Source organism: Pelodiscus sinensis, chromosome 3 (genome assembly GCF_049634645.1).
Source record: "Pelodiscus sinensis isolate JC-2024 chromosome 3, ASM4963464v1, whole genome shotgun sequence".
Lineage (NCBI taxonomy): Eukaryota > Metazoa > Chordata > Testudines > Trionychidae > Pelodiscus > Pelodiscus sinensis.
The window spans coordinates 77948163-77967722 of record NC_134713.1 but is presented as its reverse complement, the minus strand read 5'-3'; the positions used below and the strand labels follow the sequence as shown (position 1 = coordinate 77967722).

General features: G+C 44.3%; 1 protein-coding gene across 5 annotated transcripts in view; it reads left to right on the top strand.

Annotated features, from left to right (window-relative positions):
- The first annotated feature begins 511 nt into the window (after positions 1–511).
- ZBTB24 (zinc finger and BTB domain containing 24) overlaps positions 512–19560 on the top strand; it is a 52790-nt gene continuing 33741 nt past the window's right edge. Inside the window, exons 1-7 of one of the 5 annotated variants that reach the window (XM_006123194.4) lie at positions 512–598; positions 4606–5599; positions 6693–6860; positions 7062–7145; positions 7696–7779; positions 11506–11587; positions 12646–15245. In XM_006123194.4, the coding sequence (XP_006123256.2) occupies positions 4633–5599; positions 6693–6860; positions 7062–7145; positions 7696–7779; positions 11506–11587; positions 12646–13450 (2190 nt within the window). In that variant the 5' untranslated portion in view covers positions 512–598; positions 4606–4632 and the 3' untranslated portion in view covers positions 13451–15245. The other 4 variants (XM_075923097.1, XM_075923096.1, XM_006123193.4 and 1 more) reach the window with 4 other exon arrangements.

The window sequence follows — 19560 nt, the reverse complement described above, 5'->3', positions numbered from 1 at the left end:
AGAGGGAAAAGGGAGCGGTTTATAAGATATTTATTAATAACTTGGGTGCCACAGTGGCACACATCAGAACAAGCCCATATGGACCCAATACTAGAGCACAAGCAGGGGCGGCCCGTGAGCCTAGGCAAACTAGGCAATTGCCTAGGGCGCCACTGGCCTGAGCGCCTGATGATGATGTCATAGCCATTGATGGCAGTGCTGGTGGGGGCACCGATCACTCCTTCCACCTGGGGGAACCAGCTGCCGCAGCAGGCCTCAGGCCACTCCTGAGCACAAGACAACATTCACTCTACTCATGGGAGGAAAATTTTAGAGGGAACACTTCCCCCAGCCACTCCCCCTGAGTTAGTGGAATGCAAGTTGGGTTAATGCAATTGCAGGATAGTCTCTGGGGCCAAAGTCATCCCTATTGGCAGAGGGTGGGAGGAGTTCTTACAGGGGGTCACAGGACACCTTTTACTTCTGGTCATGTGTCCATCTTGACCCTGGGAGTACTACCTCCAGGGGTGGGGCGCCTTGTGGCAGTGGGGGTGGCCAGCTGGGATCACAGGGCGTGGCTGTGTCCCTCATTTTGGTTAAGAACAGATGGTCACCACAGGTAACTGGGCACAGGAGGACCAGAGGCATGGAGACGGGCGGTGCTGCAGCACCGTGGCTTGAAGTGCCTTGCGTCAGGGGCCGGGCTTACAGTGTGGGCCAGGGGCTCTCGGCGCCGCCCTGTACAAGCTCCGCTGACAACGCCCCAGCCCCGTGCAGCGAGACGCGCTCTCGAGCCGCTTGCCAGAGAAGTGCGCGCGAGGGGAGCAGCTGGGGACTCAGGCACGTTGGGGGGGGCGTTGTTGCTCGCTACGAGAGGGCGGAGCCTGCGGATTTGAGGCTGCCTGAACGGCCGAGAGCGACGTGCGGGCAACTCAGCGCAGTGACGTAGCTACGTGCCCCCCCCCTCGGGGAGTGCGGCGTCCGCGCAGCCTCCCAGAGCGCTGCTTGCGGTTGCTGCTGGTGAGTGTCCGGCCGCGCTTGAGCGGGACTCGTCTCCCCCCCCGCCCCGGGCAGGATGGTCCCTCCGGGCCGGGTAGCTGGTCGGGTCCCGCGTCTCGGCAGGGGGCTCTGGGCGGGAGCCGGGCCTGGTGGAGCCGGGGGTGTCGTGAACCTGCCCCCCCCCCCCCGCCGGCGTGCGCCTATCCCCGCCCCCTGGCTGCTCCTGCCCCCTGCGCCTGCCCCCCCTTTCCCCTTCCCCCTCCCCTGCGCCCCTTTCCCTTCCCCGGCCCGCGGGCCCCCAGGAGCCGGAGAGTTTTATCCTCTCGGCGCCCTGGCACACGTAGCCCCCCCCCCCGCGCCCTGTAACCAGGGCACCGCAGCCCAACCTAGCGCGCTCTGTCAGGGGCCGACTTGCAGCTTCTGGCCGCTGCACGCGACTGGCTGCTCGCAACCGCTTTGTGGGGCCAGTATCCTTCCACCCTTCTATAATTAGGGAAACGAATGTGTGTGGGGAAGTCTGCCTTGCTCAGGAATAGGACCAGAAGCTGAGGGTAAAACGTGGAGGCCCTGGTTTCCGAGTCACTGCTCAAATCACAGGGCACAGTCTTGTTTCAGAAAATGTGTGTTTTCCTATTGGCTGGGAGTTTTTTATAAAAAGCTTAAAATAAATCATTCGGCTTCTGTAAAAGAGAGCAGATATGTTCTGATCTGTGACTGTCCAGTATGCTGTTTAGTGCCTCTTTAGCTCCTTTTCTGATTATTCCGGTTTTTTAAAATTAGAGATCCTGGTAGTATTTTAGGCTCTGTGGTAAATCATGGTAATTTAGATGTTCTCAGACTTTTTCACTGTACCCATTTTTATACCAACAGTGTTTAAGGTAACCACCATCCCCTCCCATTTATAAGTCTGGAAAAGAACTCCAAGTTGTACAAATCTGTGTAACTGTTACAACCATTGTTTATATTTAAAATGTCCTAATGCTAATTTGGATGTTTATTATTTTTAGTTCTGATACATTTTAGCTCTAAGGAGAAATTACCAGCTCTCTGCAAATCACCAGCAAATATCACATGGGCCAAAATTGGCCTAATCATATTAGTGGGACAGTGTAGGTGAGGTAATATCTTTTATTGTACTAACTTCTGTTGGTCAGAGAGAAATTCTTTTGCGCTAAGTAGAGCTGCTCTTCATATCTGAGAGAGTGTTTCAGGTTGTCACAACTAATACAAGATTGAACAGATAGAATATGTGCTAATGTTCTTGTGCTAAACTGTCTGTTCAATCTTGTATTTAGCTCTTACAATCTGAGTGCCTTTCACAGACCTGAAGACTTCTGAGAGAGCTTGTGTCTCAATCACCAACAGAAATTGGCCCAATAGAAGATACAGTCTCACCCACTCTTTCTTACTAATATCCTGGGAACAATCTGTCTACAACTCAGAATGTTACATGTAAGACCCTGTGATTTTATAACCAGAAAAGTAGTGATACCATTGTGTGGTTATGAATGTATACAGTACCAAAATGCATACACGCATCCACAGCTTTTACAAGTTAATGTTATGAGAAACATAAATTGGAATTGACTCGTTTAAACAGATAACCTTGTTTTATATGAAAGTTAAGAATGTTATGAATGTCACAAGTTGCCCATATTGCCCAAGTTGTTACTGTAAAATGAGTGGGCAGGTTGCCATTTTAAACAGCAGGCTTCTAATTGCTCTGCAAGTTGGGCAGGGAGGAGAAAGCTTTGTGTGCTGACCTTGATCCCTAGCAAAATCACCAAGCTCCGATTGGCCAGTTTCTGGCCAATAGGAGCTGAGAAATTTGCTGAAATCAGGGTCAGCAAATGAAGCCTCCTCACTCCCCCCTCCCTGTGCTGGAGCAGAGCCAAGTGGAGCAGCACTGCCTCCTCTCTCTCTCTCTCTCTCCCCCTTCCCCCCCCCCCCAACTATCTTCCCCCAGGCCACCATCCAAACCCTTTGCCTCCCCTCTCCCTACCTCCTCTAGGTCACAACTCTCTCCCAGAACCTGCACCCCCTTCTATACTCCTCCCCCAGGCCAGAATTCTCTCCTGTACCCATAACCCCTCCTGGACCCTGCACCCTATTCTCCTGCCCCATATCACCATCCAAATCCTCTGCACCCCTTCTCCCAGATCACAACACTCCCTCAGACCCTGCACCATGTCCTACACCCCTTCCTCAGGCCGGAATCCTCTCCTGCATCCATAACCCCTCCCGGACCCTGCACTCCAAACCCCTACCCCAGATCATAATCTCCTCCTTCACCCAAACTTCCCTTCTACACCCCACCCACTGTCCCAGACCTGACACTGCCTTCACAGAAGTGCAGCCCTTGACTACCAACATCTATTAAAAATTATTGTTCACACCTGCTGTAAAACATAATTGTTGCATTCCCTGACAACTTTGTGCCTAAACATGCTATTTTATTTCTTGCCTAAAAGTTGCTTTACTTTTCATTTAACTTCATTCTTTGAGACTATGCCCATAATACAGAATTTTACAAAAACCAAAAATCACAAAGGTGTTATTTGTGTTATTGGTGTAGCAAAACTGGTATTTATGATAAGTAAGAACCATCACCTAACCAAGGTTCTGGGCAGCCTTCAGTATTTTTACTGCCTATTAGTGTTGATTCTTTCACAACCACCTCTGGGCTAAGAATAAACAAGTAAGACTGGCCAGTTTTTCCGGAAAATCAGCCGCTTTTCTGGAGAAACTTGCCAGCTGTCTACACTGGCCGCTTGAATTTCCGCAAAAGCACTGACTTCCTACTGTAAGAAATCAGTGCTTCTTGCGGAAATACTATTCTGCTACCGTTCAGGCAAAAGTCCCTTTTGCGCAAAGCTTTTGTGCAAAAGGGCCAGTGTAGACAGCTCAGATTTGTTGTCTGCAAAAAAGCCCCGATCGCGAAAATGGCGATCGGGGTTTTTTTGTAGAAAAGCGCGTCTAGACTGGCACGGACGCTTTTCCGCAAAAGCACTTTTTGCGGAAAAGCGTCCGTGCCAATCTAGACGCTGTGTTCCGAAAATGCTTTTAACGGAAAACTTTTCCATTAAAAGCATTTCCGGAAAATCATGCCAATCTAGACCCAGCCGGAAAGGTTTTAAAGAAAATTTTTCAGAAGTTAGAAAAATGTGAAACTAAGGGTGAAATCATGCCCCTATTGAAGTCAGTGGGAGTCTTACTATTGACTTAACTGGACCAGGGTCTCCTCATAAACTCTAATAGAAATCCCAGCATAACCCTGTTTGTGAAAGTTAATACCCTTCCTTCAGGGAAAAAAGTTATCATTGAAAGGAACAGTATCACTACTTTTCTTACATTTCAAAAGCTGTTTCAGATGGGGCAGTCGTTTTGGGTACTGAATAACATGAGGCACGTTGGTACTAAATAAATAATAATAAAAAATAATTTCCATCTCAGAAGTTACTATAACTATTCTTCGGTATTTAAAAAAATGTATGTCAGCGTTGACTTTTTATAATTTGATCAAAAGCTCCAGTTTTGCTGCAGAAACTCCTTGTTTATGGAGTATCCTGTAATATTTTGGTTTTTGTAATAGATCTTTTTTTCAATAATACTGTTTTACTCTTGTAGGTAACTCTTTTCCTGTTTGCACTAAAAATGGCAGACGCAACTGCTGACACTCCAGAGAAGCTGCTTGTTATCCACTCCAAGGCTCATAGAGATACCATTCTAGCAAATTTTGAGGAACAAAGGAAAAAGAATTATCTTTGTGATATCACTTTAATAGTAGAGGATGTGCACTTCAGAGCCCACAAAGCTTTACTTGCGGCCAGCAGTGAGTACTTTTCAATGATGTTTGTAGAAGAGGGAGAGATAAGCCAGTCAATCTATATGTTGGAGGGAATGGTTGCGGACATTTTTGGTGCGCTACTGGAATTTATCTACACAGGTTATCTCCATGCCAGTGAGAAAAGTATGGAACAAATCTTGGCAACTGCCCAGCTCCTAAAAGTGAATGATTTAGTATGGGCACATGCAGATTATCAGACCAACCACAGCCCAAATACCATATTACCTGTCACATCTAATAGTGGTGCTTCAGTAGTTGTCTTTGCAAATGACAAGAAAAATGGAGATCCACCAAAGCGAAAACGGGGAAGACCAAGAAAAGTAAAAAATATGCAAGAGGAAAAATTTGGGATAACTCCTGTTGAAGATGTGCAGTTAAGAGAGAACAATTCAGTGCAAAATAAACAAAACTTTATGAAAAAAGTTGCAGAAGAAGCAGTTGTCAGTGAACAGGTTCCAGTCAGGAAAGAAGTAGAAGAAACTGAGTCGGCTTGTGGTTCAGAAACTGTTGTAGATCGATCATCTGAAAAGGATGAGAATTATGATCCTAAATCTCAAGCAATACAGAGCAATCAGAGTCGTTACAGCAAACGTAGGATACGACGGTCCATCAAATTAAAAGATTATAAACTTGTTGGTGATGAAGATGGAAAAGTATTATCAAAGAGAACTGATCGAAAAAGAAAACGCACAGGTTCTGAAGCTGCTTGTAAAGAATGTGGCAAAGTGTTTAAGTATAATCACTTTTTAGCAATTCATCAGAGAAGTCACACAGGTAGGCATCTTTAAATCTTTGTGGAGGTTAGATGTATAGTAAAACTCCAATGGTCCGGCATCTGATGGTCCAGTACTCCTGATGGTCCGGCACCATCAGGAACCAGGAAGTGCTCCGGGCAGCCGGACCATTGGAGCTGCTCTGCCCCCAGGTTCCCCGATTCAGCCGCTGCTAAAACTGACCAGCGGCTGAATTGGGGATACCTAGGGCAGAGCAGCTGGGGCGCTGCCGGGTTGGTCCCATAGCGCTGCCCCTCGGGGCTCCGGGACCCAACCCGGCAGCGCCCCAGCTGTCCCACATTCAGCTGCTGCTGAAACTGACCAGCGGCTGACTCCAGGAAGCCGGAGGCAGAGCTGCTCTGCCTCGGGCTTCCTGGAGTCAGCCGCTGATCAGTATCAGCAGCAGCTGACTTGGGGACACCTGGGACAGAGCAGCTGGGGTGCTGCCAGGTTGGTCTCACCGCGCCAAGGATCAGCGCTACCGGACCAACCCGGCAGCGCTCCAGCTGCTCTGCTGCAGGCGTCCCGATTCAGCCGCTGCTGAAACTGACCAGCAGCGGCTGAATCAGGGATGCCTGGGGCAGAGCCAGACTATCGGAAGGGGGGGCTATGAGGGGTCTGGGGTGGCATCCCCCCAGACCCCTCATAGCCCCCCCTTCCGATAGTCCGGCAAATCTGATAATCTGGCACCCCCTGGGTCCTAAAGGTGCCGGATTATCGGAAGTTTACTATACATTTAAATGTTGCTTTATATTGGTATACACACGCTATATATGGTGAATCAAGATTTTTTTCTACTATTCTCACCTTCTGAGATTATTATAAACTTCATAGTTTACACGCTGCTATCAAGTTAATTGGTTTTTTTAAATACAAATATTAAATTGGATATAATAGTGCCTATGCAATGATACTTACAAAATAATTTTTGAATGATTGTTGTAAGGAAGCTTAGATTTTTGTCCGTGTTAATCCTCCTTGTCTATTGAAAACTCATTTTTTAATGGTGGTAATGTTCTTTAACACATCTTGCTATCGACTTAAAATATTTACTGATAATAACTCTGTTGTTGATATTTGTACTTTACTTTTAGGAGAACGCCCTTTTAAATGCAATGAATGTGGTAAAGGTTTTTCCCAGAAGCACTCTCTTCAAGTTCATGAACGGATGCATACTGGAGAGCGACCATATACCTGTACTGTCTGTAGTAAGGCTTTAACAACTAAACATTCTCTTTTGGAACACATGAGCCTACATACGGGTAAGTAATCCAAGACAAATATAATCAAGTTATGCTAAGTATTCGACATTTCAAAAAACACATTTCTGCTCTGTATTCTTTTTTTAGAGCAAGTATTAGCTATCTGATAGTATGGAGTTGTGCAAAAATGTTAGTTATGTTTTATCTTAATTTTTGGTATTTAATTCTCTGTATTTTTAAGGATATTGATTTTTATTACAGGACAGAAGGCTTTTACATGTGATCAGTGTGGAAAGTATTTTAGCCAAAAGAGACAACTGAAGAGTCATTACCGAGTGCACACAGGTATAACAAGGCTGGTGTGAAAGGGTGAGCGGGCTTCCTGGCTTTGCCGGGAACCATGATCAGTTAGGCTGTCACGTGGTCTCTTGCACTAGAGATGAGCTGAGTGGTGTAAAAATAGTACCATCACTGTCTGTTGTGGATATTCTGCCTTGTGGTGTTCAGCTACTTCTCTGGCTGAATGGTATTGATAAGCTTTAAAAGAAGTCCCTAGGTTTATTCTAGAAGGATGATGGGTGGCTCATAGGCATGTACAGTGAAGGCGAATTAAAGAATATCACAGCACTAAAAACAAAAAGAAGTGATAGATTCCTGATGGGGACCAGGAGTTAAGGCAACCAGCATACTTTCTTCAATGATGAAAATAACTGGGGAAATGAATTAGAATGATGCTGCCATTTCTAGAGTTGATCAGCAACAGAAATAACTACTGAATCATTGTTGTCTTTGTATATAAAAGTGGTTATTTTACAGGGAAGTGCTTTAACAAAGATCACTGAAGAAATACAGTGGATCACTTATGCACTGACACTTTTTTTATTATTGCGACAAGGCCATTCGTTGCCGGAATGTATCCAGTGTCATCGCAAATTCATGGATGCAGCTCAGTTAAAGAAACATCTAAGAACACATACAGGTAATAAGATGTTACATTTTTCTTTCAAGCTTGTTGGCTTTGATGGAGTTCACACACTCCATCCCTGGTTGGCAGTGAGACATCTGCTATGTGTGCAGTGAAGTCCTGGCTCCTAGTGAGGAGGTATGTCTCCTGGGAATGGCCACAGGAGTTTGTAACTAGGAATGTAAAATCCTATTTAACTGGCTAACTGTTTAAACATATTGGTTAACTGATTAGAGGGGGGGTGAGCAGCTGGAGCAGCCCCCATGTCCTTTGCTAAGCTGGAACGACACCCCCCCCCCTCCACCAGAGGTAGGGTCTGCTCTGGCTGGGATGTCAGAGCAGCTCCTGCCTGTGGAAGGCCCATACACTCTGCGGGCAGGGGCTGCTCCAGCATCCATGTAAGGCTGCCCCTTCCTACTAGGGATGTTAAATATTGAATAGTTGAGTAATCTCATGAATTCTTATTGGTCAGTTGACTATTCTATAGTCTTCGGGGTGGGGCCAGCAGCCAGTGCACTCCAGCCCTACTCCCGAGGGAGACCCTTGTCACTCTGCACTGCTCCCTCTGTGTTAGAGGCAGCAGCACAAGATGCCAGGCAGGAGAAGATCCATGAGGGGAGCCAGTTTAAAAACCAGCTCCCCTCATGGACTGGCTGCCTATCACCCTGTGCTGCTGCCTCTGATAAAGGGGCAGAAGCGCAAGGTATCAGCAGCCCGTTTGGGGCAGGATCTGAGCTCTGGATCTGCCACAAGCTAGAACTGAGCCAGGCTGCCTGTCCACCTGGCTCCTAATACACTTTAAATGCAGAGCTGCAGCAGGGGTATGTCTCGGACCTGTCACAAGCCAGCACTGAGCTGGGCTGCTGGTCAGCCTACTAATACATTTACTGGTGGGAGAAATGTGGGAAGTCGGTAGCATTAAACTATAAGCTTTTGCTAATTGGTTATTTGACTACACTATTACATCCCTACTTCCTACAGGGCACCCAGGCTTGTTCCAGGCAGAGGTTATACTAGAGCAGCTCCTGTCCACAGCAGGCACCTGCAGTGCTGGAGCAGCCCCTGGCCCATGGCAGGTGGAGAGCTATTCCAGCTCTACCAGTTAACCTTAATTGGGATGTCTCATCTGTTAAGAGTGTGATTTACCAGTCTAGCCTTCACATCTTTATTTGTAAACAGTTCAAAAGAGAGGATCGTATGGAGGCAGCATAAAAGCAGTGCCTACTTTTAGGGCTGCTTTTCTCCTAGACCTAGAACAATAACTCTTTGCTATTGACATTTGTTCTGAAGAAAGTATTGAGAGCTCTCCAGCGGCACAATCCTGGATGAGGATTGTGTCAGGCTGATGAAGACCCAGGTGGTATTAGGAACCTACTCACCTAGTTTTTGCAGCCCAAGCTGCTCCCAGAGGTATTAAGAGATGGATTATTTGTGAACCCTATTGATAGGTAAAAGAGTTTATTTTTATTATGTTTTCATAAACTAGATTTTGAGAGGGGGAACATAATTTGAAACTTAGGATATATATTGCTTAGAGAGTTGGAGGGCAAGCTGAGGTCTGGATAGCCAGATGTGGGCATGAAGTAGACTGGCCCTCCCATGCTGGTTAAGCATAACTTTCCAAGACAGTAATTCATGTTGAAGGTCATTTCGAAAGGTGACCTTCAAAGATTTCTTTTAACATAATTATAATAACTGTAAGAATTCCAAAAGAGAAAAAGTATATTACATTATTCTAAAGTATTTTGTGCCCACTTGAAAAAAAGAGTCTCTACGCTTCAAGGTCCTTAGAAATCTCAGCTTTAGGCTTTTTTTTTTCTACCAATGACATCACAAATACCATTAACAATTGGAATTAAAATAAAGGTTAGAATGTAATGAATTTCAAACACTTACAGCACTTGTGGATTTTATCAGGTTTTTCTTCCTCTTGGAATAAGGGGGAAATAATTTAAAATACAGTGCTACTTGTACCTTAAACAGTAACATCAGTGATAGATTCCAGTTTTTCCTTTTTTAAATGTACCAGAGTCTTCACAATTCATCTTTACATCTTTGTTGTGGAGGTTAGAGTTGCAAAATTTTCCACTGAAAATGAATTGGTAGAAAAATGAAAACATACAAATCTGAAATTGCATGTATAGTACAACTTCTCATAGTTTCTCTCTGACAGGAGAAAATTGTTTTATAAATAAGGATAAATATAAATATTTGCTTTTTGTAATTCCCTAAGTATGTATTGTCTGTGTTGTTGTGTCGGTGTTTGCTTTCTCATTTACAAGCAGGTGAATATTTTTATTTGCATGATTTTGCCCACTGTATTTTCTGTCTAGGACAGTATGGTGTGCTATTAGATTAAAACTTCCATTGTTAGCGGTCGGGAGAGCACAGTAAATATAGCAGTGGGATAAATGTGTAGTGAAGAGTAAAGAGGCGTGTCAAGGTCTGTGTTAAAAATAATGTAGTTGTCTTCAGAAACAGCAGGTAGTGCATCGGAAATAGCAGGTGGTGAGAGGTAAACTGATTTGGCCCTTCTCTAAAGTAAGGATGTTAAGGATAGTCTATTTCCCCCCTGCCTCTATCAGATAGAGGCAGCAAAGGTGGGGGGGAAGAAGGGGTACTTCAAAGTAGCATTTCAAAGGGGCAGCAGGTGCACAGCTGATGCGTGGCTTAGCTGTGCGACACTGCCCCTTTAAAATGCCGAAACCCCATGGAGCCCGGGGTCAGCTGGGGTTCCACTGAAATGCTGTGCAGAGCCTGGGATCAGCTGGGAAGTCCTCCGCTGACCCTGGGCTCTGTAGCTTTGAAATGCACAAGAGCCCATACTGGGGACTCTTGTACATTTCAAAGCAGGCATGCCCGTGAGTGGGGGCTCTTGTACATTTCAAAGGAGGAATGCGGAAGTATCTATCACTGGTCGATGCTACTCGACTAGTCAGTTAACCAGAATTTAACATCCTTACTCCAAAGGTAGAAAAAAACAGGAAAAAGTGACTAATCTCTATTTTTTGTTGTTGAATGTAAGTGCCCTGCTATGAATTTTGAATTTTAAATTCTTAAATTTGCTTTTACTCAGTCTCCAGTTTCTTTTCTTCTGCCCAGATAGTGATAGGAACTTAGATCACTGTGAGATGATTGATGATATATTATATGTCTAGGCACTGTAGAGAAATGTTGTTACTTTACTTTCACTTTGCTTTGTTTGCTATTATGTTGCTTTTTATCATTGCATTTAATCTCTCTGCCTAGTTCCATGTAAGAAGAGTATTGAGTATACCATAAAATTCCAGTTTACCAACTCCTGTTAACTGAAGTTCCATTGTGGTCTCTGGAGTTGGCTTCACTGTGGTCAGCCTCTTGGAAAAACAATACTTTCTCCCACCAGAAGGATAAGAATTTAACTTGCTATATTCCTGAATTAACAAGCATGAATAACTTGCTTTTACATTTTAGTGTGCACAGAGGCAATTTCTTAGCACTTATACAAGCAAGCAGTGTAACCTAATGGATAGAGCATGGGATTCTGGAGACCTGGGTTCTGTTCCAGGCTCAGCCACTGGCCATCGAGGTGACCTTTAGCATTGTTTTTCCTCAGTTTCCCCATTTGTAATGTGCAGATAATGATACTTAAGGTGCTTTAAGATGTACTGATAAGTTCTCTGTGAGAACCTGGGAGTGGTATTATCTATTATTACAGTAATTGTAACTTCTGAATGTACAACAAACTATTGTTTTTTGTAGGTGAGAAGCCATTTACTTGTGAAATCTGTGGCAAGTCATTCACAGCAAAAAGTTCTCTTCAGACTCATATCAGAATCCACAGGTTAAGTACAGTTTTTGCTCTTATTTTTAAAGTTGTTTATTTAGAAAGCTTTAACAGGTTTAAATCCTTGCCATGTAAATGTCAGAGGAAAAAACAACCATTACAACAGTGAAATTTTGTTTAGAAAAATATACAGTAATATAATTATTGGCACTCCCTAACAGGATATTATCATCCTACAAATGAGTATTTTTACACTACCCAAGACATGTATGATTGTTATAATCTCTGATCTGCAACTTCTAATTCAGTAGATGTCCTATAAGGGTGTGATATGTGGAGTCTACGGAGAGCCAACTGAGGTCACTCAATTAGGCTGCACAACAAGAAATGGGACAGCCAATCCCCAAAGCTGCTGATTATTCCTATATTTACGTTCACCAAGCCAGCAAAAACAGTATCTGTATTACCTCATTAGTCAATCGGAAGTCCAAACAATGCATGTTTCTTAAAGTACCCAACCTGAGGCTTCCACCTAGACACCCTAGTCAAATAAAATTCTACCACACTCAAAGGATGGGTTACATTACCTTCCATGTCAATAAATATTTCAGACCTTATCCCAAATACACACTTATTGTGAATCCTTATTAAATACATTTTAATCTATTAAAGAAAATAGAGTATTGGTTAAAAGATCAATATACATACAAACATGAGTTCAATTCTTGACGTTCAGTTATATAACTGTGAAGGTGATCTTTAGCTGCAAAAGTTCCTTTATCATTTAGTGCTTTAGAGTTTTGACAAACCTCAGCTTCGTAAAATTGATAATCTCAATATTTCGGTATGACAGCAGTCCTGTTGTTAACTCATAAATATGAACAAATAAGGGAGAACTTTCACACTATTGTGCAAGTCTTAAAACTAGAGTCTAGAAAATGTATCACTGAATATTTTTCTTACATGACTGCCTGTAAGCACTACTATAGTACAGCAGAGATTATTAGTAGTTATAGTATTATATGTATTATGCGAGTCATTTGCCAGATAGAAACTCGCAGAAAGCAATAGTTTTAGAATTAGTATTTCTGATTATGTAAAATATTCTCTTACAGAGGGGAAAAGCCATATTCTTGTGGTATATGTGGAAAATGTTTCTCGGATTCGAGTGCTAAGAGAAGACATTGCATTTTACACACAGGCAAAAAGCCTTTCTCCTGCCCAGAGTGTAATTTGCAGTTTGCACGCTTGGACAATCTGAAGTCTCATTTGAAAATTCACAGCAAAGAAAAGCAATTGCAAGAACCCAGCAGTGCTCCTAGCAGCAGCAGTAGCTCTGAGGAGGTCAGAAACATTCTTCAGTTGCAGCAATATCAACTGTCCACCTCTGGCGGACAGGAGATTCAGTTACTTGTCACGGATTCCGTTCATAACATAAACTTTATGCCAGGTCATAATCAAGGTATTAGTATTGTTACTGCTGAGAATTCCCAAAATATGACAACAGGCCAGGCTGCTAATCTTACTCTGCTCACTCAGCCACCACAACAGCTGCAGAACCTGCTTCTTGCACCCCAGCAGGAACAAGTAGAACAAATCCAAAGTATCAATATGATGGAGAACCAGGTAGACACTGCTCAGTCAGAGCAAATGCATGTCATCACTCTTTCAAAAGAAGCACTGGCACATCTTCATGCCCATCAAGGGCAAACTGAAGAACTTCATCTTGCAGCAGGCACTCAGCATGTGCAGCTGACCCAGGAACCTAGCCGTCATTCTCATACTAACCAAGATGCAGTCCATTCCCATCAAATCAGTGAAGAACAGAACCCAAATGTACGCATTTCTGAATCACATCCACAATCTTTGTCAGTAAACCAGCCATCCCATGAGCACCAGATTCAGAGACAGGCTTTTTGAAATACAAGCTAGGATTGCTTCTTTTTTAAACGCTTGCCTTCAGGGAACTGGGCTGAATTGCGCTTTTCATTCAGATAAAGACCTACACATCACATTCTGTTTGCTGCAAAATGTAATCTATATGAAGCTGTATTTCTTGATGATCTTGATGGATGGCTTTCAGTTTCCTTTTTTTAATCCATGTATTTTTAGGGTTTTATTACTTTAGGTGCCTGATCAACAAGCATAGCCTTCTCCTCAGGAGGTCAACGTGACTATTATCTGAACTATAAATGTCAAGGTAACCAGTATTTTTTTTTTCATAATGTTGACAACACATCTTATATTTAACGAGCTTTCTGTCTCTAGGTATATATGTAATTTTCAGTATGACCATTCCGATAAGTGCATTTTAATTCATTGAATACCAAATTTGTTCATGCTTTTGATTAAAATTGATGCACTGTGGTTCACTGTAAGAATGTTAAATTTCAATTAAGCAGCTAATCCAGTATTCGATGGAATTTCCATCAATTATTTGATTTGTCGATAAGGGCTGGGGTAGGGCGCTTACTATCCTGGTTGCACCTTTTCTGGCAGCTCTTACCACATTTAAAAGGCAGAGATGCAGTGGGAACCAGGGTGAGCAGGGACTGCTTGAGTCTCCGCTTGCCCCAGGTTCCCTGCTGTGCCACCTCTGACTTTTAAATGTAGCAAGAACCCCATAAGGCTCTTGATACATTTAAAAAGCAGAGGCACAGCAGTCAGACCAACGTGAGCAGGGACTGCTTCAGTCCTCACTCGCACCATTTCCTGCTGTGTGTCTGCCTCCTCTGCTGCACACTTTTCCTCCCACCTTCCATGGAGATGGGGCTGGGCGGAACCGGCTTTTAAGCCAGCTTACCCCAGCACCGGCTCCTGCTCCTGCTCCCATCCCACTTACTGCCTCTGTATCAGAGACAGCAAGGGATGGGAATAGCGACTAGTTGACTCTACTACCCAATAAGCTTATGCTTATTGGGTAGTTGACTAGTCAGTTACATCCCTAGTTCACTGTTTCTTTTTTCTGTGTTCTACAATTCCTACTCCCCAAAGGAATGTTTAAATCTGTGCACGTAATTTAGAGGGAAGAGGCAATGAGATGTTGTGGCTAGAGTGGACTACTGGAAAGGGTGGGTGCTATTCTTGGCGCTGCAAGTGACTTGTGTGATCTTGGGCAAGTCACTTAAGTTCTCAGTGCCTTAATTGTAGTTTCTTCTTCTACAAAATGTGGATAATGCTTAACAACCTCTGCAAAGCACTTTGAAGATCTGATGTAAAGCACGATAGATGTGCCAAATGAGTGGGGGGTTTTCCTGACAAAGACTGTCTTAGTTGAGGAGCAAGTTTATATATTTAAATCATTATTTTTATATTTTTGAGAGCAGAATGTGACATTACTTTTAATGTGATAATTTTGTTCGTTGTGTCTGAAACAATGAATAAAATCATTCTGGAACATGAGCTACAAAAAGGGTGCATTTTGTAACTAGATTAAATGTGTACAGTTTACATTACTAATGCCTGATTTCCAATGGAGAAGGGATTGAAGTGGTATTTAAAAGACATCCCAGAAAGAAAAGCTGGGGAAGATCATGTGCTCTACATTTGGGGTTCAGTTACTAATTATCTGTTTAATGCACTTGTGTATCTAAAAATCCCAATTAAAGTCATATGGCCAGCTACAGCAGTTTGAAGGTTGAGGCTGATGTTAAAAATGTCATGGGATTTAAATATGTATCTTGGCTTGTCATCTAGAAATACAACTTTTCTCTCATTGATAATTACTATGGATTTTTTTTTTAAAGTTTCCTACATAACTGGCTGTACATGCCATTGGCTGGTCAGAAAACCACTAGAATGTATTTTTGGATGTTAGCCATCTTGCAGAAACAAAGCATTCAGCTGGCTACTGAGAATGTGTTGCTGTAATTTGGGTGAGAAGTACAGGCAGTCCCCGGGTTACGTACAAGATAGGGACTGTAGGTTTGTTCTTAAGTTGAATCTGTATGTAAGTCGGAACTGGCATCAGCCGCTGCTGAAACTGATCAGTTTCAACCGCGGCTGAATCTGGACGCCAGTTCTGACTTACATACAGATTCAACTTAAGAAACCCAGGCATCCCCAAGTCAGCTGCTGCTGAAACTGATCAGCGGCTGATTCCAGGAAGCCTGGGGCAGAGCAACTCTGCCTCGGGCTTCCTGTAGTCAGCCGCTGGTCAGTTTCAGGAGCAGCTGACTTGGGGACGCCTGGGGCAGAGCAGCTGGGGTGCTGCTGGGTTGCTCCAGTAGCGCGGCTCCTCGGCGCTACTGGAGCAACCCAGCAGCACCCCAGCTGCTCTGCCTCAGGCGTCCTGATTCAGCCGCTGCTGAAACTGACCAGCAGCGGCTGAATCAGGACTCCTGGGGCAGAGCAGCTGGGGTGCTGCCAGGTTGGTCCGGAGCAGCGCTGCGGGACCAACCCGGCAGCCCCCAGCTGCTCTACCCCAGGGGTAGGCAAGAAAATCCTGGTCTGCTGGGGGGGGGGGGGGGGGGGACTAGCTGCACCCCCCCCCCCCCCCCAGCAGACCAGGGAGATGGGGGTGGGGACGCCCAAGTCCTCCGCGGCTTTGCTCCATCTCCCTGGTCTGCTGACCTGGGAGACATGGAGCAAAGCCACAGAGCACGCAGGCAGCGGGACAGTCCAGGTGTGCCGCGCTGTCACACTGCTGGCGTGCTCCGAGGCTTTGCTCCCCATCTCCCTGGTCTGCTGGTCAGACCAGGGAGACGGGGAGCAAAGCCTTGGAGCACGCCCGCAGCGGGACAGGCCGGGCGCGCTTGAGCTGTCCCCCTGCGGGCATGCTCCGTGGCTTTGCTCCCCGTCTCCCTGGTCTTTGCTCCCCGTCTCCCTGGTCTGCCCGGCTGCCCGAGCCCCTCCGCGGCTTTGCTCCGCATCTTCCTAGTCTGCAGACCAGGGAGACGCGGAGCAGCTTTTCTCGCCCCGGAGTACACGGGCGGCGGGACCATGAGGTCCCGCAGTCCACGTCCTCCGGGACGAGAAAAGCCGGGTTCGTAACTGCGGATCCGACATAAGTCGGATCAACGTAAGTCGGGGACTGCCTGTATATCAGTTTCTCCAAAGAGCTGTACCAACTTTTAAATAAGTTGATGTGAGGAGGGAAGGGATGACAAATTTTAATTCTAAAAATGACTTTCAACTGTAAAACTGTCTTTAACTTGATTCATTATCTTAAATTCCTTCAAAAAATGGAGAAATATTGTCTATATATGTAACCTAGAAAACCATTACCAAAAAATAAATATATTGTAACTGTAATCCAGAAGCTAAAGATTTTGATGTGGCAGGAACCCAACAAAAAAAATCTATTTGAGCCAGGAAAATATTATTTAACACTTAAATAATCTTTACATAGTAAAATTGTTCTGCTTGTTACACCATTGGAAAATAAAATTTGGTTGACTCTTAAATATTGCAGCAGATATAAAATACTGTCTCAAGTTTTCACTTTACAACTGTATAATGGTTGCCATGGAGAAGTTTTTAGCAACTTTTATAACCCATGTTTCTGGTTTATTCAGGATTGAGACATCCTATTATGTAAATTCCTAAATGTTTTGCAGAGCAAAGTGGTTGCCGCTTTCTTAGGTTAAATTCTAGAAGACTTATTAATGAAAACCCCCAATTATTCAAGTACAAGAAAGACAAGGCAACGGCGGCGAGGGCAGGAGCCGGTGCATGTTGGGAAATGAATTTTAAGCTGGTTCCCAATATATTTCCACTCCCATGGAGCTGCCTGCCCCTCAAGCTGTTGTCTGTGTATCAGAGGCAGCGGAGGTGGAGGGGCAGGTGGAAATGGATGCTTGCAAGGAGCTGGCTGCCACCTGCCTCCCTCTGTGTAAACAAAAGTTCACATATACTAGGGATGCTAAAATATGTTTGTGTACCACCAAAAGAAACACACAACCTAGCTATGGATGCTCTTCTAATCAGCTGGACAGCATTTGAAGCTCTCCTGCATGGCCACACAAGTGCACAGCTTACGAGGAACGCTGATATTCAGTCATCACAACAAACTTCATAATTAACAAGGGCCATTGATGCTGACTTTCAAAAACTCTTGGATCACTGGGGAAGTTTGAAGCCTGGAAGAAAACTAAAGCTGTGCCAATATTTTAAAAGGGTAAATGAGATGATGCAGGTAATATAGATCTGTTAGCCTGACATAGATCCTAATGATGATATGGAACTTAACAAATTAAAAGAATGTATTATAATCAATACCAGTTATCCCTACCTGCTCTTTCCTTTGTGCACATCTTGTTTAACATCATTGTCTGAGTTGGTCAAGTTACCTTTTATGCCAGGGGTGGGCAATAATTTTTGGTGTGGGAGACCCTCTTAAGATTTTGGAAAGTGGTCAAGGACCACGCTTTTCTGTAGAGGAAGTGTGGGATCTAGGATGGAGGCTGGGTGCAGAAGGGTGCACAGGGTAAGGTACTGGGATGCAGGAAATGGTGTAAGGCCTGAGAGGTAGTTTGGGTGAAGAAGAGGGTTGAGACCTGCATCAGGATTGGGGTGTAGGGTCAGGGGAGAGTATTAGTGCAGGAGACGAATCTGGCCTGGGGGAGGCACATAGGAGGGGGTTAGAGAGTCTGGAGGGAGTTGTGACCAGGTGCAGAGGGTTTGGATGGTGACCTGCAGGAGGGACATGGGTGCCAGAAGCCTGCAGCATCCCCAGATCACTTAAAACTGCAGGCTGTTCCCTACACGTGGCTCTCACCTCCGGGACAGCAGAGAGGCTTGTGCTGCCCTTGTCCTCAAGGCCAATTTCTCATTTCCTATTGGCTGGATGTTTTTGGCCAATAGGAGAGCAGGTTGGCTGGGGCCAGTTCCTATTGGACGGTTGTTTCCAGCCAATGGGAGCTGAGGGTTGGGCTGGGGTCAGGGAGATCACATCAAGCCTCCTTCTCCCTCCAAAGCAGAGAGCCACACAGACCATCACTCTGCTTAAAACAGCATTGGCTGTGTGCTTGAGGGTTCTGGCAAGGTGGTTGGTGGGCTGGATTCAGCCTGTGAGAAATATCTTGGCCACCCCTGTTTTATGCCTTCTAAGCTTCCTCTCAGCATGCCTGTATATTTCTGATGTTCTTGGCTGTTTTTCTTAACTTAATTTCAGTGATCCTGCATGTCTCTTCAGAAACCACTGATTGCCTGTCTCTCACTTCTGGGCTTGAAAATCTACTAAACTTTTATTTAACCAGATTAAACAATTGCATTCAATAACCTTTTTCTTACTTCACTAAGGACGTCCGATAAAAGACCAGCAGTACCTCCCGTCCCAACTACCCCTCTGATCCTGCTGCTCCTTTCAGAAGCCTACCTGAGGATACTTCAACTTCAGGGAGTTCCAAATGTGCCAAATTGATGGAGCTTTCAGCTAGCTGGCCAAGCCTCTGTGTCTCCATGCAGCCACAGTCATCCGGGTTTTTTATTCATCCCACAGCATACCTCACCATGCAGTTTTGCTTAACAGTTGTCCTATAACAGCATTTCATGCCAAACAATTTTAAATTAGCATATGCACTTCTCTGCACCAATCAACATGGCTTTATACAACATTGATCTTCTCAACCCAACTTTTTTTATGATATTACAAACTTGCTTAAGGGTAGTGTTTGTGTAATTTACTTAGATTCCATTAAGGTATTTCAGTTGCTACTGTGCCACAATTTGATTAAGGAACTAGATTGATATAAAATCAACATAGCATATGTTAAATGGATTAAAAACTGACAACATTATAGGACTTGCTATAATTGTACATAGGAATCCTCACTGAGTAGGTGTGTTTCTAGTGGGCTTCTACAAAGATTGGTTCTTGGTCATATGCTATTTAACATTTTTATGAAAGACCTGAAAAAAAGCAATTATTGCAAGTTTACAGATAACATAAATTGGTGGAGTGGTAAATAATGAGGACAAGTCATTAATTTAGAATCATTGCACTTGCTTTGTAAAGTGGGCACAGGCAAATATGCATTTTAATACAGCTAAACATAATTTTATACACACAGGAACAAAAAAGGTACAGT